At 42.0% G+C, this 24,485-nt stretch overlaps 2 protein-coding genes across 7 annotated transcripts; both read right to left on the bottom strand.

The window, feature by feature from the left end:
- Positions 1–269: 269 nt before the first annotated feature.
- Positions 270–13,008, bottom strand: LOC110485979 (ras-related protein Rab-3B-like). Its single transcript, XM_021557288.2, has 5 exons — positions 11,678–13,008; positions 10,688–10,912; positions 2,477–2,595; positions 2,204–2,328; positions 270–800 (listed from the first exon to the last, which is right to left on the bottom strand). The coding sequence occupies exons 2-5, from the start codon at positions 10,910–10,912 to the stop codon at positions 610–612; spliced, it is 660 nt and encodes a 219-aa protein (XP_021412963.1). The 5' UTR covers positions 11,678–13,008; the 3' UTR covers positions 270–609.
- A 918-nt stretch (positions 13,009–13,926) lies between these two features.
- On the bottom strand, positions 13,927–23,142 carry LOC110485648 (ATP synthase mitochondrial F1 complex assembly factor 1). Of its 6 annotated transcripts, none has more exons than XM_021556786.2 (9): positions 22,893–23,142; positions 19,567–19,675; positions 17,225–17,278; positions 17,012–17,086; positions 16,843–16,893; positions 16,708–16,755; positions 16,201–16,296; positions 15,038–15,145; positions 13,927–14,669 (listed from the first exon to the last, which is right to left on the bottom strand). In XM_021556786.2, the coding sequence occupies exons 1-9, from the start codon at positions 23,123–23,125 to the stop codon at positions 14,490–14,492; spliced, it is 954 nt and encodes a 317-aa protein (XP_021412461.1). In that variant the 5' UTR covers positions 23,126–23,142; the 3' UTR covers positions 13,927–14,489. The 6 variants fall into 6 exon arrangements, with proteins under 6 accessions (XP_021412461.1, XP_021412540.1, XP_021412763.1 ...); XM_021556865.2 differs by having other exon boundaries at positions 17,012–17,074; XM_021557088.2 differs by lacking the exon at positions 16,201–16,296.
- Positions 23,143–24,485: the final 1,343 nt, after the last annotated feature.

Raw genomic sequence — 24,485 nt, 5'->3', positions numbered from 1 at the left:
GTGGTAGAGATATTCGTAATGATCGGCTATGAAAAGCCAACTGACATTTACTCCTGAGGTGCTGACTTGCTGCACCCTCGACAACCACTGTGATTATTATTATTTGACCATGCTGGTCATTTATGAACATTTGAACATCTTGGCCATGTTCTGTTATAATCTCCACCCGGCACAGCCAGAAGAGGACTGGCCACCCCTCATAGCGTGGTTCCTCTCTAGGTTTCTTCCTAGGTTTTGGCCTTTCTAGGAGTTTTTCCTAGCCACCGTGCTTCTACACCTGTATTGCTTGCTGTTTGGGGTTTTAGGCTGGGTTTCTGTACAGCACTTTGAGATATCAGCTGATGTACAAAGGGCTATATAAATACATTTGATTTGATTTTGATTTGAATGGCAAGTATCGTAGTGGAGAACTGAGGGGCCAAATCAGTAGTACCTCACTCATACTATAGGGCCAACCCCAACTGCACGGTGCTGGCTAGGATAGTTTCTATTCAAATGGTATTTTCCAGTATGGTTCCAGCAACTATGGTAGAAGCGTAACCAGGCCAGCCAAGTATGGCTCGGCATGGCTTGGCTCGGCATGGCTTGGCTCAGCCCTATAAGTGTGAGTCAGGCACAGGTGCACTTCTGAGGTAACTGGGGGGGCTTGTCGGTGAGTCTGGTAGTCTTGACGCCGGGGACCATGGGCGGCTCCACGTCCACTCGCTCGGACATCTTGACGCAGATGATGTCGACCAGCCGCTCAAACACCTGGCGGACATTAATGTTCTCCTTGGCGCTGGCCTCGTAGTACTCGAACCCTGCACACAGACAGAAGGAGTACATACAGTATGGTGAGTACATAGCTCTGGTCCAGGGCGTTAGTGTGCGTTCCTCTAATAAGTTAGTAGTGGAATGCACACTAACACCTAGGACCAGAGCTAGGTGAGGACACGGGATACTAAATATTACACAGGTTATACCATGCTGTGTACCAAGTACGAACACGCTCCAGGATTCGATAAGATACCCTCAGTGGTCACACTTCAGCCAACCGTTCAACATTTGAGAGCAAGAGGCTAACACAAAGCTCCAGGAGTGACAGGTCGTCTCAGAAAGGTGACATCAGAGCAGAGAGCATGAAACAACTAGCACTGATTAGCTTGCCTCCACAACATGGGGCGCAAAGCACAGACATGACACGTTATGCCGCACAGCTATAGAAATGACGCACAGCTATAGAGATGACGCACAGCTATAGAGATGACGTGTGTAGACTCTTGACAAGACTAGAGTAATGCTAATAACACGTATAGAGAAGAACTGATGTGGATTTGCTTATACAGTGCCCTCCGTAACTACTGGGACAGTGAATAATGTTGGATGCATTTGCTGTATGTGTTGGTTGTGTTTCAGATTATTTTGTGCCTAGTAGAAATGAAATGTAAATAACTAACTTTCTCACTCATCATATTTCACAATTCATTCAGGACTATCCATTATCATGGAAGCATCCACATTAATGTAGATGTGTTTAGAAACATATTATATTCTTATTTACAATAAAAGTGACTCCAAGATGACACAATACATTATTGGGCACAAAATAATCTGAAACACAACCAAAACAAACAGCAAATGCACACAATGAGGTCATTGTGTGCTAGGAATATGGGACCAAATACTAAACTACTAAACTAAATACTAAAATACTTTACTACTTTAATACACATAAGTGATTTTGTCCCAATACTTTTGGTCCCCTACAATGGGGGGGGGGGGGGGGGGGTCTATGTAAAAAAAAAAAGTGTTGTAATTTCTAAAGGTTTCACGCGATATGAATAAAAATGCCCTCAAATGAAAACGGACAGTCTGCACTTTAACCTCATAGTCATTGTTTGATTTCAAATCCAAACCTTTCGAGTATAAAGCCAAAAGACAAATGGCTTCACTGTCCCAATAAGGGCACTGTATAGCCCCAGGGGATAAATCTTTCTTGTGTATTACCAATTTATTCTTCATTCATACTAAAATAGAGTAGAGTAGACGCCATTTTGTTCACCACCACAATTCCTCAGTGTGGTTTCAATTAAAATCTCACAAACATGGAATCTTGTCCTGGCCAGAAATACCATTGCAGGTCAGCACTGCTATAAGGCGAAATAACATGAATTTCAGCAGAAGGACAGTCTTGACAATATGGTAATCCAGGCAATTAACTCACCTAATTGGTCAGCCAAGTGCTTCCCCTTCTCTGTGGGCACCACCCTCTCCTCGCCCACATCACACTTGTTGCCCACCAGGATGACCTGAGCGTTATCCCACGAATAGGTTTTTATCTGGGTAGCCCTGAAACACACACACACACACACACACACACACACACACACACACACACACAATCAGTGTCTTCTCCAGTGGTGAGTAATGAAAGCAGCAAAGGAAGCCATTTGAGAGTATTGAGAGACAGCCCTGGTGTCTCAGTCAGCAGACCCACCAGTCCTGCACAGCGTTGAAGGACTCTTCATTGCAGATATCGTACATGAGGATGAAGCCCATAGCTCCTCTGTAGTAAGCGGTGGTGATAGTCCTATACCTCTCCTGCCCTGCTGTATCCTAGGAGAGACAAAGGCATATTAATATTGTTCAATGTTCATATAGCATCCTATGATAATAAAGAATCTTTCAGTGCTGTGTGAAAGAACCACTGTATTAGAGTAAAAAAAACATGTTAGAAAACTGCAATGGTACAGGACAATATTATACAAGTTGGCATTTATTGAGAAGACTCATGTACTGGAGGCAGCTCTGCAAAGATGGCTAGATAGCACAGCCACAAAGTCATCACGTCTGATTTTAAACCTAACCACACTGCTAACCCTAATGCCTAATCCTAAACTTAAATTAAGAATTTTGGTTTTCATACATTTTGACTTTGCATCTTGCCCATCTAGCAGAAACTCCAATGCAGTCAACCTTCCAATGACACAGGAACTGCCATCGACAGAATGGTTTGCTATGGGAGACAGATCTTTGTCAAAGGGACTGACTGTGACTGGGGGACATTAAGACATGTTAGCAGGAGTTGTGGGGTTAAAGGAGGCTTGGATGGAAAGTGACGCCAATACCCTTATCTGGAATCTTCCAAATCTAGGTTTATAACCACACAGGAGCTGTTGCCTGGGAAAATCCCAAGACACATACGCTACATCTGTGAAATGCCAGAATAACCACCGGGATTGTCAAACTCAAGCTTTTCTCACCTCAACTCATGGCACGTGATACGTGTGGAAGTTGCAATGTCACATTGGCAATCAGAACAGTAGCAGTTGCATGGCCAAGCTCTCGGCTTGCCACTTATCATTTAAGATCACAGTATACTTGGTCGCGCTGCTAACGGCGATCTGTAGTGATGGGCTGTGAACCCAAGGCAGGTAGTGTTTCTGGGGCCATCGTATGTATCAAGCATCTTAGCATTTAGATCAGCCCCACCTGGATATGTAATCTAATTAAAACCTGTTATGGCTAGACGTCCCGCTAGCGGCACACCTCGACCACATCCAGTGAAATTGCAGTGTGAAATTCAAATTACAGAAATATAAATATTTAACACTCATGAAAATACAAGTGTTATACATCAAAATAAAGCTTAACGTCTTGTTAATCCAGCCGCTGTGTCAGATTTCAAAAAGGCTTTACGGCGAAAGCACACCATGCGATTATCTGAGGACAGCGCCCCGCATACAAAAGCATGAAAAACATATTTCAACCAGGCAGGTGCGCCACGAAAGTCAGAAATAGCGATATAATAAATGCTGTTGGCACTCCAAAAGGTCCCAGAATCATCACAAATGGTCCTTTCGTTCGATAATGTCCTTCTCTATATCCCCAAAAACTCAGTTTAGTTGGCACGCTTCAGTCAATAATCCACCGGTTTCCCGCCATCAAAATGCATACAAAATGAATCCCAAACGTTACTAATAAACTTCTGCAAACAAGTCAAACAACGTTTATAATCAAACCGCAGGTACCCTAATACGTAAATAAACGATAAAGATGGAGAATCGTTATTGTCTTTACTGGAGAAAAACAACAAAGAACGTGCTCTCATCCACGCACATGAAAACACTACAGACAAAATGGGAGCCACCTTGAAAAACTACAAATTCTAGCTCATTTGTCCATAAACAAGCCTGAAACTCTTTCTGAAGACTGTTGAGTGGAACTGTCTAGTGGAAGACCTAGGAACTACAATCTGGGAGGATTTTGCCTCATAATAAAAATGACAGCCATAGGAAACAGTGGTAGGGTGAAAACATTTTTTGGGGGGGGATGGTTTGTCCTCTGGGTTTCGCCTGCCATATCAGTTCTGTTATACTCACAGACATACTTTTAACAGTTTTAGAAACTTTAGAGTGTTGTCTATCCATATCTAACAATTATATGCATATCATAGCTTCTGGGCGTGAGTAACAGGCAGTTTACTTTGGGCTGCTTTTCATCGGAACGTCAAAATACTGCCCCCTAGCCCAAAGAGGTTTTAACGGGAGCTAAAAGGCAGCATTTATCCTAAATAAGCAGTCCTACTCTGAAACGCTTGATACGGCCTCTGAGGTTTCTGATCACTTGACATCATCTGTGCCCCAGATTTTTTTTATTGTAAGGAAAGGACAGTGGGTGCCATCCATATCAATGACCTGTTCCCATATCTGTTAGTGCTGTATATAGTCAACTCCTATGGTCATACAAACAAAATACAGGGACCAGGCTACCACACCAACCTCTCCCTAATCGTAATAAGACTCTAAACCTAATCTGATAAAAGACTCAATGACTCACCCATCTATTGATACCAATGACGGATCCACTGATCTCTCCCCAGGTCTCCCCATCTGTGCTTGTCATGATTGCCATCAATGTGACTTTCAGAAGTGTCAATATCTTATCTGTCAGTCCTTATGGCAGCTCACTCTTCCTAATGTAACTGTTTAATCTTGATTGCAGAATGTAAAAATGGCTGTTTTTCCCCGTCTAAATATAGAAAGCAAATATTCCAGTAATGCTGATTTGTTGCTGCTTTGCTGCCTCTGTGTCCATTCGTTTGATTAATGCACATAAGCAAGCATATGTGTAGGACAAAGCCTAGCACTTTGTCCTGATCTAATTAATGGAGAATTCATATTCATAGACATAGGCTCCACCTTCGTGACAAAACACAATGGTTTAACACGAACAACGATGCATTGTGTTTTTACTAGGAATTATGTAATTCTCGTTCAGATCTGAAAATGGATGGCTTTGAGGTTTCATGGGTAGATATACTTCTTCCCAAATGTCGTACTATACTTGTTGGTGTATCAGCCTCCTAAGCAGAATGATTTCTAGGATGTCAATATAAATTAATATATTATGGGTGTTTGTAATTTTGTCTTGCCTTTTAATAATTATATGTGCTTGTTTTTACCAGAGGACCACTTTGGAGACAAGTTGTCACGGATTCCCCCAGTACTGCTGCTCATTCCGTTCACCAGCTCCGGAGGTCTACGTCACCGGCCTTCTAGGTGTCACTGAACTGGATTCATTACCACCAACCCCGACATACATACACACACACACACCCTCTGTTCCCCATTGTCCTTGTCGGTTATTGTTACTATACCCATTGGTCTTGTGAGTACCTGTGCTGTTGTATTGGCTTCCATGCTATGCGTTATTGTGCACTTGTTTACGGGTCAAATCAAATCAAATTGTATTAGTCACATGCACCAAATACAACAAGTGTAGACCGTACAGTCAAATGCTTACTCACGAGCCCCTAACCAACAATGCAGTTTAAAAAAATACAGATAAGAATAAGAGATAAAAGTAACAAGAAATTAAAGAGCAGCAGTGAAATAACAATAGCGAGACTATACAGGGGTGTACCGATACAGAGTCAATGTGCGAGGGCACTGGTTATTTGAGGTAGTAGGTACATGTAGGTAGACTTCTAAAAGTGACTATGCATAGATGACAACAGAGAGTAGCAGTTGTGTAAAGAGGGGGTGGGGGGGGGGGGGGGGGGGGCACTGCAAATAGTCTGGGTAGCCATTTGACTAGATGTTCAGGAGTCTTATGGCTTGGGGGTAGAAGCTGTTTAGAAGCCTCTTGGACCTAGACTTGGAGCTCCGGTACCGCTTGCCGTGCTGTAGCAGAGAGAACAGTCTATGACTAGGGTGGCTGGAGTCTGACAATTTTTAGGGCCTTCCTCTGACACTGCCTGGTACAGAGGTCCTGGATGGCAGGAAGCTTGGCCCCAGTGATGTACTGGGCTTTGCACACTACCCTCTGTAGCGCCTTGCGGTCGGAGGCCGAGCAGTTGCCATACCAGGCGGTGAGGATGCTCTCGATGGTGCAGCTGTAGAACCTTTTGAGGATCTGAGGACCCATGCCAAATCTTTTCAGTCTCCTGAGGGGGAATAGGTTTTGTCGTTTCCTCTTCAGGACTGTCTTGGTGTGCTTGGACCATATTAGTTTGTTGGTGATGTGGACACCAAGGATCTTGACGCTCTCAACCTGCTCCACTGCAGCCCCGTCGATGAGAATGGGGGCGTGCTCGGTTCTCTTTTTCCTGTAGTCCACAATCATCTCCTTTGTCTTGTGTGCCTGGCCATTAACATGGGTCTTACCCCGTGTATTGTTTAAAGGTTTACACATCGCTCTTTTGTTTGGGTGGAGAAATATCCATCCTGGCCCTGGGGGTCTAGTGTCCTGTGGAATGTCACTCTGGCCCTGGGGGTCTAGCGTCCTGTGGAATGTCACTCTGGCCCTGGGGGTCTAGCGTCCTGTGGAATGTCACTCTGGCCCTGGGGGTCTAGCGTCCTGTGGAATGTCACTCTGGCCCTGGGGGTCTAGCGTCCTGTGGAATGTCACTCTGGCCCTGGGGGTCTAGCGTCCTGTGGAATGTCACTCTGGCCCTGGCATAGTCCACACAAAGCCAATAATAAATGTTTCACTACGATTCTGCAGCTGAGTGGGGTGTGTCATGTCGGAACTCTGCGGGTCGGTGGACCCCTGGGGTCGGAGCGGGACGACCAAGTTAAATTATGTGCAGAACAGGGTTCAAATACATATGTATTTCAGTATCTGGTATTTGAAATGCTTTTCTGTGTATTTGACTAATATCAAATACACAGCCCAAAACAGGTGCTTTTGTTTGCGTATTTGAGTGTAAATGCCAGGTGGTCTGCCAAGTGGTATTTGACAGGATTTTCCGCTGCTTGTTTCAAGTACCATTGTCGGATGCTTGGGTTGAATGCATGGGAGTGCATTCAGAAAGTATTCAGACCACTTGACTTTTTCCACATTTTGTTACATTACAGCCTTACTCTAAAATGGATGAAAAAAAAACATCTCATTAAATCTACACACAATACCCCATAATGACAATGCAAAAACTGTTTTTTTATTTTTTTATTTGATCAAATTCATTAAAAAAATATAAAAATGAAATATCCCATATGAAATATGAAGAGTATATGAAATATACTCAGTACTTTACAGCCTCAAGTCTTCTTGGGTATGACTACAAGCTTGGCACACCTGTATTTTGCGAGTTTCTCCCATTTTTCTCTGCAGATCCTCTCAAGCTCTGTCAGGTTATTTGGGGAGCGTCGTTGCACAGCTATTTTCAGGTCTCTCCAGATATGTTAGATGGGTTCGGGCTCTGGCTGGGCCACTCAAGGACATTCAGAGACTTGTCCTGAAGCCGTCATCAAGGCAAAGGGCGTCTACTTTGAAGAGTCTCAAATATATTTTTGATTTGTTTAACACTGTTTTGGTTACTACATGATTCCATAAGTGTTATTTCATAGTTTTGATGTTTTCACTATTATTGTACAATGTAGAAAATAGTAAAAATTAAGAAAAACCCTGGAATGAGTAGGTATGTCCAAAATTTTTGCTGGTACCGTGATAGTGGTTGGACTATTTGGAATACTATTTGAACCCAGGACTGATTGTGTTCAAGTAAAGAACATTACATGATTATTATTATGAAATGAGTTATATAGAGGCAAGAGGTGTGAACGTTTAAAATAAATTGTGATTGTTAACGTTTAGAAGAAAAACAAAACTAACTGAAAAACGTTTCTTCATTTATTTAAAAAAAAATAACAGTGCCGTTATCACAAAGCTATCCCTAACAGGTCCCTTTCATCATCATGAATGTAAACATTTTAATTCAACAAATACCCAACGCAACAATGCTGTAACGTTATTTGCCATGGATATAAAGCGCTCCGCACGTCATTGTCGTTAACAGTTGGACAAATGGCAGAGTGAGACAGCAACGAAGTCCTGTTTGGCAACACTTTGAGAAGTTAAATGAAAAGGTGGTGAAATGCAAACTTTGCGAGGTGGAAGTAAGCTACAGTGGCAGTACAGGTGCAATGTTTAACCATCTGAAAGGGAGGCACCATGAGTCAAACCGTTGCTAGCAGCAGCGTATGCCCCGAACAGACGAAAGCAGTGCGATAAAGGGACGGAGTGAGAAAATCACAGCGCTGAATACAGAAATGATTGCAGTTGATATGCAGCCATTGTCGATGGTAGTGGATGTCGGCTTCAATGCCCTGATGGCATATCTACACGATGCCATGTCGGAAAACCGTGATGGCCCGGATGGACATATTGTACAATGATCGCTCTATATGATGTACAAAGCGAAAGCTCTCACACACCCCATATGTGGCGTTAAACACAGATTAATTTCGCGCAATTTCTATGGTTCCCGTTCTTTCGTATTAGCATCTTTTACTTTCAGTTTTGTACATCAGCTTCAAATATTTTTGGTTATGTACAATATATTTCACAGCGGTTTATATGGTACATTGATTCTATACACTCTTGAGTACTTGTTTCGTCACATAAATTATGTGAACTATTACAATTTTAGCTACCATGAAATCGTGGAGTGATTTCTGCATATTTCACCTTTAAACATTTCTTTTTTAAGCAGTTTAAACTTTAAAGGCCCAATTGCAGCCGTTTTTATCTCAATATCAAATCATTTTTGGATAAGAATGAAGTACCTTACTGTGATTTTTGACCATTTAATTGAAAACAATAAACAAAAATAGCTTCTTAGCAAAAGCAATTTCTCAAGCAAGAATTTTGCTAGTGTACCCGGTGTGAAATGGCTAGCTAGAAAGAATTAGGTGGTCTTTTCAAACAGCTCCTACACTAAAAGGGCATCATCATCATTTTCACAGTGTTGTTTTAACCTCATAGTTTGGAAATATATTTAAAAAACACGTTTTTGACTGCACTGAGCCTTTAAGAATTGTTTTACAATGAAGGCTGTGCTGTTGCTGTGTGTATATGTACAGTACCAGTCAAAAGTTTGGACACACCTACTCATTCAAGGGTTTTTCTTTATTTGTACTATTTTCTACATTGTAGAATAATAGTGAAGACATAAAAACGATTAAATAACACATATGGAATCATGTAGTAACCAAAAAAGTGTTAAACAAAGCTTTGCACACTCTTGGCATTCTCTCAACCAACTTTGATCATTTGCCTGCCTGGAGTGCCAGATGGGCGGGGCTTGCATTTTTTTTTTTTACTATTCTATTGGTCCAACCAGGCATGCTCAATCCCGCACAGATGAACTATTTGAAATGATTTGAACCCAGATCTGCATTCTACACCACTGGTTCTAGAGAAGCACTGGGTAAATAGGCTAGGCGGCAACCCTAACTGTGCTTAGAGTTTGCTGTAGTGGAGCTTGCTGTCTGCTCTCACGGAGCCAGTGATGGCATTGCTGTATGTTTTTGCAAGATTGTCGCTGCTGCTGCCAACATCAATCGCGCCGCAGCTGTTTTGAGTGTGACCACACCACATTCTATTTTTACACCTCCAGCCTGGCATTGAAGACGGGCTCAATCTGCACTGATTACCACTCTCGGTTTATCACAAATTGCAATTTACTCTAGCAGTTGAGTCTGCATAGCTCCTCCCCCACCCCCCCCTGTATACCCTCTGTGGGTTCTTACCCCTTACCCCTCACTCAATTACCTCACAGAATCTCGCTGTTGGGGAGTAATGTGAAGAGCTGCTGCCATGACAACAATCATTACTCAATGATGCAAGCTCACCAGAAGCTTCTGTCTCCCTAGGCCTGCAGGAGAAATACTGTGTGTGTGTGTGTGTGTATGTGTAATTTATCTACAATACAGTCATGACATCGTCCTGGCTGTAGTTACAAGGATTGGGTGCAATTGTGAATGTGGAGCTCAAGCCAGAAACAAATACTAAATGGATCAACAAAGCATAACCCAGAAGAGACTGAACATCATAATCATTATGCACATAATAACATGATTATCTATCCTGTATTTAGCCTACTTGTGCGTAATTATTATAATCCTTATGCACAGTGCACTCAAGCCCTGTATCTTGAGCAGTGGACTTTTAGCATGTATGACTAACTGTAGAATGACCATATAGGCCTAATTGAATGAAATATGATCCTCATCTTATGTTCGGTCTGATCAAGCTCAGACGGACTGAAAACAGGTGACAAAAACGTCAGCTGCATCACATGGCACATTTATGGTGACATAGATATAGAATAGAACACAATAGAAACATAATAGCTTCAAAATCGACAAGGTGATAATAGATTCAGTTTGAATTGACTGGAGAAAACTGTCTTACAACTCACCCATATCTGGAGCTTAACCCGCTTGTCATTCCTGTAGACAGTCTTGACTTTGAAGTCGATGCCCACTGTGCTGACGAAAGAGTTGCTGAACGAGTCGTCTGCGTAGCGGAACAGAAAGCTAGTTTTTCCCACGCTGCTGTTTCCAATGATGAGGAGCTTGAACATGTAGTCAAAGTTCTGGTCGGAGCCATCTCTCTGCCCAAAGCGCTGGTCTGCCTTCGCCATCTGTGGAGCATTCATCATGTGAGCAGCAGGCAGACGGGTGGATGAGTCAATAAAAGGTAGAAGGAGGAAGTGGAGGACGCTATCAAGTGTTTCAGTCATTTGCAAGAAACCATGGTTACTGGACAAGTATAGTAGGGCTATAACGTGATGTTGTGGAATGTCGAATCCATTATCAACACATTTGAGTTATACGTTGAACATATTCTAGATCAGATTCTCAGCAATGTCATGACACTTGGAGAAACGCATGTGGCCTATTAGCCTATAATATATCATTAATAAAAAAGGGATTTTTAATACACAATGGTGTTAACTGGATATATTAGCCTAGTTGAATTTATTTCAGTCATGTGCTAGTTTATTTTTAATGTGTTTTGTCGGCTATGTAGGCTAAATGGTTTGTCAGTGCAAATATTCTGCATTAAAACAGGTTTAAGCCTAGGTGTGCTCCATTATTCAAAACAGAAGAATAAAGCTCTAACTCAAAGTGCAACGTTTATAAGATAACATCTTCATTCAGATAAGCCAGAGACATCCATGTCTGTATACAGCAGGCTTGTGAAACCATCAATGGACGAATTGATGCCATCGTTATGCTTGAGGCACAGGTGTAGCTACTGTGCAAATATATCATTTGACACAAGGGAAATTGTCTTAGGCCACATTATGGTACTGCTGTCAGAGACAACGACCGATACAGTTACTTCTGTAATTATAAATGTATAGGGATAACAGGTAAAATGCCAATACATAATGTTTTATTACCTCTATAAATCTTCTGTGGGTGGTTCTGTTTTCTCGCAGTTCTTTTTTTCGTTGGCTCGCCTACTGAACTGAGCTGTAGGCTATGCACCTGACGAAGTCAATTCGTTGGCGAAGCGACCTCTTGATTATCGATATGAATCGGCTTCTGACTTAATCTGTAAAGAGATTTGATAACCTATAAGGTGATGGGAGTCGAATTGCGAGTGTTGGGTGAAAAAATGTCAGTAGCGAAATAATGAATTTTTATCATGCGTTCCTATACTGCTCTACGCGGCCATAAACATTGTCGACAGACATCCTGCAATTTACAAAGGTGCTGAAAAGAAAAAGGTCTTAAAAACATGAACTCCGCTGTGAATGAATGTACCAAATTTCCAGACAGACACACCTCTGTAGGAACAGTAGCCTATCAGATCCCCTGACGGCATTAGAGGAATTTACACGGGTGAGACATGACTCATTCATGAAATACCAATAAAAATGTAGTTATACATTTATTTATAGCCAGTGATACCAGAGGGAGGTCGAAAGCACCGCGTCATGTTTACATTGATTGAGCAAAGTACACATGCAACCGGAAAAGCATCTATGCATTGTTCATAACCGTACAAACCAGGGTAGCTATTTTGCATGTTATGAACGTTCCTTTTGAATTTATTGTAACAATATATCAGGACACTAAATAAATGGGTGCAACAGGTGAATGATACTGTATGTGGCCAGTCATACCGCTCAAGTTGCAACTATGTAAAATAAATGAACACAGAAATTGTCTAACCATTCTTTCAGTATTACACAGTTACTCTACAATATAAACTCAGGGAAAAAAAGCGTCCCTTTTTCAGGACACTCTCTTTCAAAGATAATTAGTTAAAATCCAAATAACTTCACAGATCATTGTAAAGGGTTTAAACACCGTTTCCCATGCTAGTCCAATGAACCACAAACAATTAATGAACATGCAGCTGTGGAACAGTTGTTAAGACACTAACAACTTACAGACGGTGGGCAATTAAGGTCACAGTCATGAAAACGTAGGACACTAAAGAGGCCTATCTACTGACTCTGAAAAACACCAAAAGAAAGATGCTCGGCATCCCAGCTCATCTGCTTGAACATGCCTTAGGCATGCTGCAAGGAGGCATGAGAACTGCAGATGTGGCCAGGGAAATAAATTGCAACGACGGGGGACGCCTAAAACAGCACGACAGGGAGACAGGATGGACAGCTGCCTGCCCTCGCAGTGGCAGACCACGTGTAACAACACCTGCACAGGATCGGTACATCCGAACATCACACCTGCGGGACAGGTACAGGATGGCAACAACTGCCCAAGTTACACTAGGAACGCACAATCCCTCCATCAGTGCGCAGACTGTCCGCAATAGGCTGAGAGAGGCTGGACTCTCTCAGCCTATTGTACGGCAGGTCCTCACCAGACATCACCGGCAAAAACATTGCCTATGGGCACAAACCCACCGCCACTGGACCAGGCAGGACTGGCAAAAAAAAAAAGTGCTCTTCACTGACGAGTTGCGGTTTCATCTCACCAGAGGTGATGGTCGGATTCGCATTTATCGTCGAAGGAATGAGCATTACACCGAGACCTTTACTCTGGAGCGGGATCGATTTGGAGGGTCTGTCATGGTCTGGGGCGGTGTGTCACAGCATCATCGGACTGAGCTTGTGGTCATTGCAGGCAATCTCAACGCTGTGCATTACAGGGAAGACATCCTCCTCCCTCATGTGGTACCCTTCCTGCAGGCTCATCCTGACATGACCCTCCAGCATGACAATGCCACCAGACATACTGCTTGTTCTGTGCGCGATTTCCTGCAAGACAGGAATGTCAGTGTTCTGCCATGGCCAGTGAAGAGCCCGGATCTCCATCCAATTGAGCACATCTGGGACGTGTTGGATCGGCGGGTGAGGACTAGGGCCATTAACCCCAGAAATGTCCGGGAACTTGCAGGTGCCTTGGTGGAATAGTGGGGTAACATCTCATAGCAAGAACTGGCAAATCTGGTACAGTCCATGAGGAGGAGATGCACTGCTGTACTTAATGCAGCTGGTGGCCACACCAGATACAGACTGTTACTTTTGATTTTGACCCCCCCTTATGTTCAGGGACACATTATTCAATTTCTGTTAGTCACATGTCTGTAGAACTTGTTCAGTTTGTCTCAGTTGTTGAATCTTATGTTAATACAAATATTTACACATGTTAAGTTTGCTGAAAATAAACGCAGTTGACAGTGAGAGGACGTTTATTTTTTTGCTGAGTTTACTTATATGTACAAATATACTTATGTACGAAACCTCATTGTACACTCCATTGTTTTGAAAACCAAATTCCTGCAGTTATCCTATCTAAAAATAACAAGAATATTTGGAAGGGGAACACCATACATGAAATGGCACTCTATTCTGTGTATAGAGCACTACCTTCCACAAGGGGTCATAGTGCATTACATTTGGCCAGAGGCCTATGTACAGTATAGAGTGCCTTATGGGTTGTAGGCTGGGTTCTGACAGGAATACGAGACTACTGTCAAGTACAACAGTAAGATGGACAGGGGAGAGGTGAAAAATAACATTTAAGGCTTTGATAAGATTAAATAACATTGATTCATTACATCGTCTATGCCCGGGAATTTAGCATACATTTTGACTGATGCATCTGGTCAACCAGGTGATTAGTGCCAAGCAAAAGACGTCATTCTCGCAAACGCAAGATTGGCGCCAAATGAATGACCATGTGCCAATCCCTTGGTAAATTGGAGCAAAATTTCACCGTCTGACAACTCTTGATCTAGTTTCCAGAGGTGAGAGCAGGATTGACGCCACTCTGTTCCAACTCAGCAATCACTGCCATGTGTTTAAAGTCAGCTGGTTTGTGGTTGAAGGTCTCCACCAATCTAAAAATCTCCTGCCGCTGGGTTCCGTAGAACAGCTGCACCTGATTGGCCAAGCACTGAGCCAGATGTACTGTCTGCAAAACAGGAGTATTAGGTTAAAAGCCTTCCCCTACTTGGAAAAAACCAAATAAAACAAGCTATAAATTAGAAAAAGTTCTCTGCTAATTACAATGCAAAAAATACCAGAGGTGAATGACATTGCTGTAATCTACAGAACACCTACTTGACTAATTACCATTTCACATTGCACAGTTGTTGATATAATTGATTAAAATGTGCCGTGTGTATACAGTAGTGATTAGCCTGTATGAGTAAAGCTTATGTTGAATGTGGAGTATAACTGGGCTGCTGCCTTCTAACATTGACCTCAACATCATTATTTTTTTATGGATTTTTAAAGTGGTATTGCATCATGTACAATGGCTTATTAGAAACAGCTTACCATGAACTTAGGGTCCATCTCGGCAGTCATGAGCACTACACCCTTGTCTTTCTGCAGGTCAGAATAGTGGTAGAGGATCAACTGACTGGGGGCGTGCTCTCCCATGGTCTGTGGAGGGGGTCAGGGAAACAGAGTCGATATAGTATAGAATCTACACCACAGATAATACAAATTATCTAGGACTATAATCGTATTTCTATACATCATATACTGAACAAAAATATAAAACGCAACATGTAAAGTGTTGGTCTCATGTTTCATGAGCTAAAATAAAACGATCACAGACATTTTCCACACGCACAAAAAGCTTATTTCTCTCAAATGTTGTGCACAAATTTGTTTACATCCCTGTTAGTGAGCATTTCTCCTTTGCCAAGATAATCCATCCACCTGACAGGTGTGGCATATCAAGAAGCTGGCTAAACAGCATGATCATTAGACAAGTCAAAAAAGGCCACTCTAAAATGTGCAGTTCTGTCATACAAAACAATGCCATAGATGTCTCAAGTTGAGGGATGTGAAATTGGCATGTTGCTGCAGGAATGTCCACCAGGGCTGTTGCCAGAGAATTGAATGTTGATTTCTCTACCATAAGCGGCTTCCAACGTCATTTTAGAGAATTTGGCAGTACGTCCAACCGGCCTCACAACCACACACCACGTGTAACTAAGCCAGCTCAGGACCTCCACATCCGGCTTCGTCACCTGCGGGATCATCTGAGACCAGCCACCTAGACAGTTGATGAAACTATGTAGTATTTCTGTCTGTAATAAAGCCCTGTTGTGGGGAAAAATTAATTCTGATTGGCTGAAATCTATAGATTGGGCCTAATTTATTTATTTCAATTTACTGATTTCCTTATATATGAAATTGTTGCATGTTGTTTTTGTATTTTTGTTCAGTGTTGAAACCCATGGTGTTGCTTGGGTGAGCTAGGAAGAGGGGCTCCCGAGTGGTGCAGCGGTCTAAGGCACTGCATGTCCGGCCGTGATCGGGAGTCCCATAGGGCGGCGCACATTTGGCCCAGCATCGTCCGGGTTTGGCCGGTGTAGGCCGTCGTTGTAAATAAGAATTTGTTCTTAACTGACTTGCCTAGTTAAATAAAGGTTCAATTAAATAAAACATTAAAAGAGGAGCTATAAGATAAATTATATAGGAGTTACCTGGACATTGATCAGGGACGTGAAATGCAGTTCGTGGTCCGACCACTGCCCCAGGAAAAATTCATAGCCCTCCTTTTGGGGTAACGCATACAGGAACTGGATGTCGGGGAGTAACACATTGTTATATCGGTGAGTGATACCTTTAAATGTTTTTGTATTCAACTATCAGATAGATTAAAACCATTCAACATGTGTTCCAATAGTGGACTCATGAGTATAACATTTCACAAAAAAATAAATAATGAAATGCTGGGTATTAAATCATCTCAATTCACTGTTGTGGTCAACATGTTATGGAAGCGCTGAATATTAAAGCTTCTCTTTCTTTACTTGTACAATACTGCCATCCAGTGTCCTTTGATGCATGATACTCCTCAAACAACCACATTTGCTCTGTCACCATGCCACACAATGTGTGCAATGTCACTGTAAACACACTGCTTTATCATCAACCTTTGAACAAACTACAGTACAGTTCTACTAGGCACAAAGCTTATACATGCTTATCACAGGGTTGCACTTAGCTCTGTTGAAAATCACTTCAAAAACGTGGGCCTAAAATAGAGCAAGAATTATGTAATTGTAATTATGCATTTGTTAAACTGCTGTCAAAAGTGTTATCCGACAAAATGGCAAACTTACTGGTATGATGGCGCTTATGGTGTCTTTTGTGGCATAATACTGCCTCCAAAGCTGAAAACAAAATGAAAGTTACATAAATGGGTTTTATTCCTCGTATGAAAACATGAAAAATAACGTTCTTCACATAGATATGCTAGGTTTGAATTACTCTAAACATTTAAACACGTACCTCTGCAATTTCTTCTCCTGACTTATCCTGGATCAAGTCCAAGTTCAGGATAGATCCTAGGGTCTGTGCAAGAAACTTTAAATGGTATTATCCAGGTGGACAGGGTGATTTACCCTCATACAAATCCATGGGCTTTAAAACCTAGTGTAAAGCACTACACAAACTTCAACCGAATTATGCAAATTGTATTAATACACTGATTTGACTTCTCACCTTGTCTTTGGTGAATCTGCCTGAACCATCAGCCTGGTTGTCACGCTTCTCTAACTGCAAATAAGATAAGATTTGTTGCATATAAATGGATGTCAATCAAACATATTGGCACAAAGGCTGTCAGAGCATCTAGGGGTTGGCAAAAACATTGTTTCAGTGTAAAGAATTGTACAACCGTGGGACACACTCCTAAGCAGCAGAGGGTAATCCATTACACCCAACAGAAGGTGTTACATAGGCAAGTCAGTTGAGAACAAGTTCTTCTTTACAATGACGGCCTACCCCGGCAAAACCCGGACCACGCTGGGACAATTGTGCGTCGCCCTATGGGACTACCAATCACGGCCGGATGTAATACAGCCTGGAATCGAACCAGGGACTGTAGTGACACCTCTTGCACTGTGATGTAGTGCCTTAGACCACTAGGGTCAATATACAGAGTATTCAGAAAGTATTCATACCCCTTGACCTTTCCACATTTTGTTATGTTAGAAATTGGGATTAAAATTGATTTAATTCTCTTCTTTTTTTAAATGTTTTAATTTTTTTTTTACAATCTACACAAAATATTTGAATATCAAAGTGGAAGAAAAATTATATTTACTAATACATCTAGATTAGATAAGTATTCAACCCCCTGAGTTAATACATGTTAGAATCAACGTTGGCAGCGATTTACAGCTGCGAGTCTTTTTGAGTAAGCCTCTACGAGCTTTGCACACCTGCATTGTACAATATTTGCTCATTATAATTTTAAAACTCATTTACATTTAAGTAATTTAGCGGAAACTCGTATCCAGAGCGTATGCCAGACATCCATTTTCAAGTCTTGCCATAAATGTTCAAGCCAATTTAAGCCAAAACTAATTAGGCCACTCAGAAACATTCAATGTTATCATAGTAAGTAACTCCAGTGTATGTTTGGCCCTGTGTTTTAGGTTATTGTGCTGCTGAAAGGTGCATTTTTCCCCAGTGTCTGTTGGAAAGCAGACAACCAGATTTACCTCTAGGATTTTGTCTGTGCTCAGCTCTATTCCGTTTCTTTTTATCCTAAACAACTCCCTAGTCCTTGCTGATGACAAGCATTCCCGTAACATGATGCTGCCATCACCATGCTTGGAAATATTAAGATTGGTACTCAGTGATGTGTTGGATTTTCCACAAACATAATGTTTTGTATTCTGGGCAAAAAGTACATTACTTTGGTGCATTATTGCAAACAGGATTCATGTTTTGGAATATGTGTATTCTGTACAGGCTTCCTTCTTTTCACTTTGTCCATTAGGTTAGTATTGTGGAGTAACTACACTGTTGTTGATACATCCTCAGTCACCATTGGCCTCATGGTGAAATTACTGAGCAGTTTTTTTCCTCTTCGGCAACTGAGTTCAGAAGGAAGCCTGTATCTTTGTAGTGATTGGGTGTTTTGCTACACCAGCCAAAGCGTTATTAATAACATCACCATGCTCAAAGGGATATTCAATGTCTGCTTAATTTTTTGTACCATTCTACCAATAGGTTCCCTTCTCTGTGAGGCATTGATAAACCTCATTGGTCTTTGTGGTTGAAATTCACTACTCGACCGAGGGACCTTACAGACAATTGTATGTCGGGTATAGAGATGGGGTAATCGTTCAAAAACCATGTTAACCACTATTATTGCACTCAGAGTGAGTCCATGCAACTTATTGATTCAAGACTTTTCAGCAAATTTCTAAAAACAAAATTCCACATTGTAAGGTATTGTGTGTTGATCAGTGGCACAAAACCTCAATGAATATCCATTTTAAATTCAGGCTGAAGTGTGGAAAAAGTCAAGGGGTGTGAACACTTTCTTTAGACACTGTAGCTTAATACGTCGGCCGGTGATAGCTAGCTAATGCTAACCCTAGCTAGGTACCCTCTGATTACATTGCTGTGTCCGGTCCTTTCACAACCCCTCCAATTACATTGGGACTTTCTCTACTGTTTATCTGGGTGGTTGGTCCAAATAACGCTAGGAATGATTATTAAACTTCTCAAAACGCTGGTATTGGGTTCAGATTCCTATAACCTGAAGCATAACCACACAATCTAAATACACGCCATTAACACATACCAGCCCAGCTCGTGCTTACATGGTTGTGCGCATGAGTCAGGTGAAATCACGAACCCAGAATATTTAAAAAAAAGTTTCCTAGCATCATAAGGACAAACCACCCAGACAACCAGCTTATAGAGGGCCTGCGAGGTCAATTTCCAAAATCAAAACACTGGGTTCTATTAGATTGTAGACTTGCTTGCCATCACCCATCTGGTCCAAGGGACTAAGGTCAATATAACCTCCAATCTTAGTAACCTACCTCCTGCTCCATGAGGTTGACGAACTCTGATTGTTTAGAGTGTCCGAGTGGCTCCCGTTTAATTTCATTTCGCTTCTCGAGCCGAGCATTGAACTCCTGCGGTTTGGCACTGAAAAAAATAAAATAAAGGCTGGTTAGGAAATCCCTAAGTTCAAAACTAAGCTACAGTTCAGCCTAGATATGAAAGACAAAATGGTAAAAAGAACAGTGTATTTTGTAGCAGGAAACATCTCAGAGGAGAGTGACTGTCATGACTTCTGTTAGGCCTTTAATTATCCAGACCAGGACAAAAGACTTACAAGCTCTACAATATCAAGGTTAGCTCTGGCTAGTAGTTATTAGTACTGTCACTCAATCCTTGTCCTGGTATGTGCAGGCTTTTGTTCCTGCCCAGTACTTAAAAAAACAGTGAATTCTCTTGATTAAGTTAGTTGAATCAGGAGGGTAAGTACCGAGTAGTAGAAAGTTCAGATTAGAAGTATTCTTGGGTCTCAGAAATGAGACCCGCAGAATCCCCACCCAACCTAGAAATAATTTAAAAAATATATATATATAAAATATACTACCAGATCCGACCCAAACATGTCATAGATTAGAGAGACCGGGTCGGGTCTGTATTGGATCCAAATGGGGAGGCAGGTAGCCTAGTGGTTAGAGAGTTGGACTAGTAACCGGAAGGTTGCAAGATCGAATCCCTGAGCTGACAAGGTAAAAATCTGTTGTTCTGCCCCTGAACAAGATGGGCAAAAGAACACACTGGACAGAGGAAGATTGGAAAAAAGTGTTATGGACAGACAAATATAAGTTGGAGGTGTTCGGATCACAAAGAAGAACATTGGTGAGACGCAGAAGAAAAGAAAAGATGCTGGAGGAGTGGTTCAGGCCAACAGCTCCGCCCCCCCCGCAGCTACTCGCCCAAGCCTCTCCAGGTTCTCCTTTACCCAAATCCAGATAGCAGATGTTCTGAAAGAGCTGCAAAACCTGGACCCGTACAAATCAGCTGGGCTTGACAATCTGGACCCTCTATTTCTGAAACTATCCGCCTCCATTGTCGCAACCCCTATTACCAGCCTGTTCAACCTCTCTTTCATATCGTCTGAGATCCCCAAGGATTGGAAAGCTGCCGCAGTCACCTCCCTCTTCAAAGGGGGAGACACCCTGGACCCAAACTGTTACAGACCTATATCCATCCTGCCCTGCCTATCTAAGGTCTTCGAAAGCCAAGTCAACAAACAGGTCACTGACCATCTCGAATACCACCTTCTCCGCTGTGCAATCTGGTTTCCGAGCCGGTCACGGGTGCACCTCAGCCACGCTCAAGGTACTAAACAATATCATAACCGCCATCGATAAAAGACAGTACTGTGCAGCCGTCTTCATCGACCTTGCCAAGTCTTTCGACTCTGTCAATCACCATATTCTTATCGGCAGACTCAGTAGCCTCGGTTTATCGGATGACTGCCTTGCCTGGTTCACCAATTACTTTGCAGACAGAGTTCAGTGTGTCAAATCGGAGGGCATGCTGTCCGGTCCTCTGGCAGTCTCTATGGGGGTGCCACAGGGTTCAATCCTCGGGCCGACTCTTTTCTCTGTATATATCAATGATGTTGCTCTTGCTGCGGGCGATTCCCTGATCCACCTCTACGCAGACGACACCATTCTATATACTTCCGGCCCGTCCTTGGACACTGTGCTATCTAACCTCCAAACGAGCTTCAATGCCATACAACACTCCTTCCGTGGCCTCCAACTGCTCTTAAACGCTAGTAAAACCAAATGCATGCTTTTCAACCGTTCGCTGCCTGCACCCGCACGCCTGACCAGCATCACCACCCTGGATGGTTCCGACCTTGAATATGTGGACATCTATAAGTACCTAGGTGTCTGGCTAGACTGTAAACTCTCCTTCCAGACTCATATCAAACATCTCCAATCGAAAATCAAATCAAGAATCGTCTTTCTATTCCGCAACAAAGCCTTCTTCACTCACGCCGCCAAACTTAACCCTAGTAAAACTGACTATCCTACCGATCCTCGACTTCGGCGATGTCATCTACAAAATTGCTTCCAACACTCTACTCAGCAAACTGGATGCAGTTTATCACAGTGCCATCCGTTTTGTCACTAAAGCACCTTATACCACCCACCACTGCGACTTGTATGCTCTAGTCGGCTGGCCCTCGCTACATATTCGTCACCAGACCCACTGGCTCCAGGTCATCTACAAGTCCATGCTAGGTAAAGCTCCGCCTTATCTCAGTTCACTGGTCACGATGGCAACACCCATCCGTAGCACGCGCTCCAGCAGGTGTATCTCACTGATCATCCCTAAAGCCAACACCTCATTCGGCCGCCTTTCGTTCCAGTTCTCTGCTGCCTGTGACTGGAACGAATTGCAAAAATCGCTGAAGTTGGAGACTTTTATCTCCCTCACCATCTTCAAACATCTGCTATCTGAGCAGTTAACCTCGCTGCAGCTGTACATAGTCTATCGGTAAATAGCCCACCCATTTTTACCTACCTCATCCCCATACTGTTTTTATTTATTTACTTTTCTGCTCTTTTGCACACCAATATCTCTACCTGTACATGACCATCTGATCATGTATCACTCCAGTGTTATTAATCTGCAAAATTGTAACTATTCGCCTACCCCCTCATGCCTTTTGCACACAATGTATATAGACTCCCCTTTTTTTTCTTTTTCTACTGTGTTATTGACTTGTTAATTGTTTACTCCATGTGTAACTTTGTGTTGTCTGTTCACACTGCTATGCTTTATCTTGGCCAGGTCGCAGTTGCAAATGAGAACTTATTCTCAACTAGCCTACCTGGTTAAATAAAGGTGAAATAAAAAATACAAAATAAAAATTCTGTTCCAAAACGTTGTCGGTTGCAAAACGCCAACAAACCGTTTACTCCAAACGGACAAAGTTTTGGAAAAGTAGTTATTTGACAAAATCAGGTAGGTTCCTCCCCGTTACGTTTGGTTGTCAAACGGTAAACTTGTTTCGAAGACGTAATGAATACAACCTTGAGACCAGGGGTGTATTCACTAGGAACCAAACGAAACTAACCTGAATTTGTCCAATAACTCGTTTTCGTAGGAAAAAGTTCTGGACTAATGATTACACCCCTGCTAGCTAACGGTTGGCAAGATTTGGCTAGCTGACTACACATGGGACATTAATTTGACAAACAGTGACAGTTGCGCACCAAGATTAGCTAGCACCCAGTGTTATTGCCATGTAATGTGGGTAAGTTAGCAAGCGAACGTTAAATTAATATTTGCTAGCGTGTGACTTTTTTTTCGCTTATAACGTTACCTCCTTAGCTTTCTGATCTTTTCCTGATATTTATTATAATATGGATTGTCCTCCAGTTCCGGCTCTTTCTCCTTCTTCACAGAAAATGCTCTAAACTGCGACGGCACCAGGCCAGGGATGAGCGGTCGGATTCCAGTTGCCCTGACCGCTAGCATCCCACGGTACAAACAAGACATTTGCACCATGGCGGCCGCCATCTTTCCCCCTTCGCTGTCGTCGCACATAAATGACATGACGTAAGGAAACAATGTCAACATACAATTCGTTCCGAGGACATGTAATGTGTCGGTTACAATTATGAGAAAGGCCTATATAATAATTTAAATTCAATCCACAAATGTCCCAAAATCACTACAGAAGGAACAGTCTTCTATAAAATGTGCATTAATTTCCAAATTAGTTTGGAATGCATCAAAACAAGCTTGGAATGCAACAGCAATGGCACAGACAAGAGTATATGAGAATTCTCCAATTCATCTGCGCGTGTAACCCAAGTAAAAGTAATACATGAGACAAATATACAGAGCAAAGTTTTGTCCTATATTTATATTTTATTTGTATTACTTTTTCAAATCCCAGCCAGAATCCTCGCAGGAGGCCTTTTGCCTTTTGGTAGTCCGTCATTGTAAATAAGAATGTGTTCGTAACTGACTTGCCTGGTTAAATAAAGGTTAAATAAATAAATAAAATACAACTTCAAGGTAATAACTGTAAATACGAACAAAACAAGCTCAACCTTTTCAAGCACTGAAATCTAATTTGTAGTTTTTAATTTCACAATCCCCACCTACCACAAAATGGCACATTTACTGCACATTGCCTATCTTTTTTTCTGAGAGGTATCCCAGCTAGCACACAACGTTCTGAGAACCATATGTTTCTTCGAGCTTGGTGAGAGCGTGGTTGTCCTATGGTGATTTTGCATACAACCTTCCCACAACTTTCTGGGAATGGTGCAGAATAGTTGTTTGGCTTGTGAACATTCTCAGCACATTTAAGGAACTTGACAAAAAAAATGAATAGTTTCTTGGTATTTTGTAAAATTTCAAGATGGCTACATTTAATGTATGTTGTAGGAATGTTTAACAACTGGTTTGACATAGGAAATGTTCTCATAGTTCATCGAACGTTAAGATTTGTATTTCATTTAATTTTAAATTTATTTAACTAGGCAAGTCAGGTTGGTAAGAAATAACATTCTTATGAGGGAAATACATTACTTCAGCATCAATTGTTATTGGTCACATTCGCATATTTAACAGATGAAATAGTTTTTAATGTTTTGTACAGTCAGTGTATGTCGGTTGTGTTCTGTAGTCAGGTAGTGAGAGTGGCCTCTTCTGGTGAGATTGTGTAAGTGCACTATGTTCAATGAACAGTGACAGTAGGCTACAGTTATGTATTGTGGTTATTAACATTGGTCCTGGACACCCACATGGTGTGCAGGCTTTTTGTTCCTGCCCAGCACTAACACACATAATTCAACCAATGAATGTATCGGTGATTAGATTAACCAAGTATGTTAGTGATGTGCTAGAACAAAAGCCTGCATGGCCTGTGGTTCTCCAGAATCAGTGTTAGTGACCACAGTAA

The sequence above is a fragment of the Oncorhynchus mykiss genome, chromosome 1, assembly GCF_013265735.2.
Source record: "Oncorhynchus mykiss isolate Arlee chromosome 1, USDA_OmykA_1.1, whole genome shotgun sequence".
NCBI lineage: Eukaryota > Metazoa > Chordata > Actinopteri > Salmoniformes > Salmonidae > Oncorhynchus > Oncorhynchus mykiss.
The sequence above is the reverse complement of the archived record's forward strand: the minus strand, read 5'-3'. Positions and strand labels throughout refer to the sequence as shown.

Excerpts from the sequence above, each read along its gene's own strand:
- LOC110485979 (XM_021557288.2), bottom strand. The coding sequence starts at position 10,912 with ATGGCGAAGGCAGACCAGCGCTTTGGGCAGAGAGATGGCTCCGACCAG. Across the intron at positions 2,596-10,687 it reads GGGTTAAGCTCCAGATATGG|GATACAGCAGGGCAGGAGAG; the intron begins GTGAGTTGTAAG and ends TGTCTCTCCTAG. Across the intron at positions 801-2,203 it reads GCACTTGGCTGACCAATTAG|GGTTCGAGTACTACGAGGCC; the intron begins GTGAGTTAATTG and ends GTCTGTGTGCAG.
- LOC110485648 (XM_021556786.2), bottom strand. The coding sequence starts at position 23,125 with ATGTCATTTATGTGCGACGACAGCGAAGGGGGAAAGATGGCGGCCGCC. Across the intron at positions 17,087-17,224 it reads GCAGATTCACCAAAGACAAG|TTTCTTGCACAGACCCTAGG; the intron begins GTGAGAAGTCAA and ends TACCATTTAAAG. Across the intron at positions 16,297-16,707 it reads GAGCTAAGTGCAACCCTGTG|TTCCTGTATGCGTTACCCCA; the intron begins ATAAGCATGTAT and ends CCCGACATCCAG.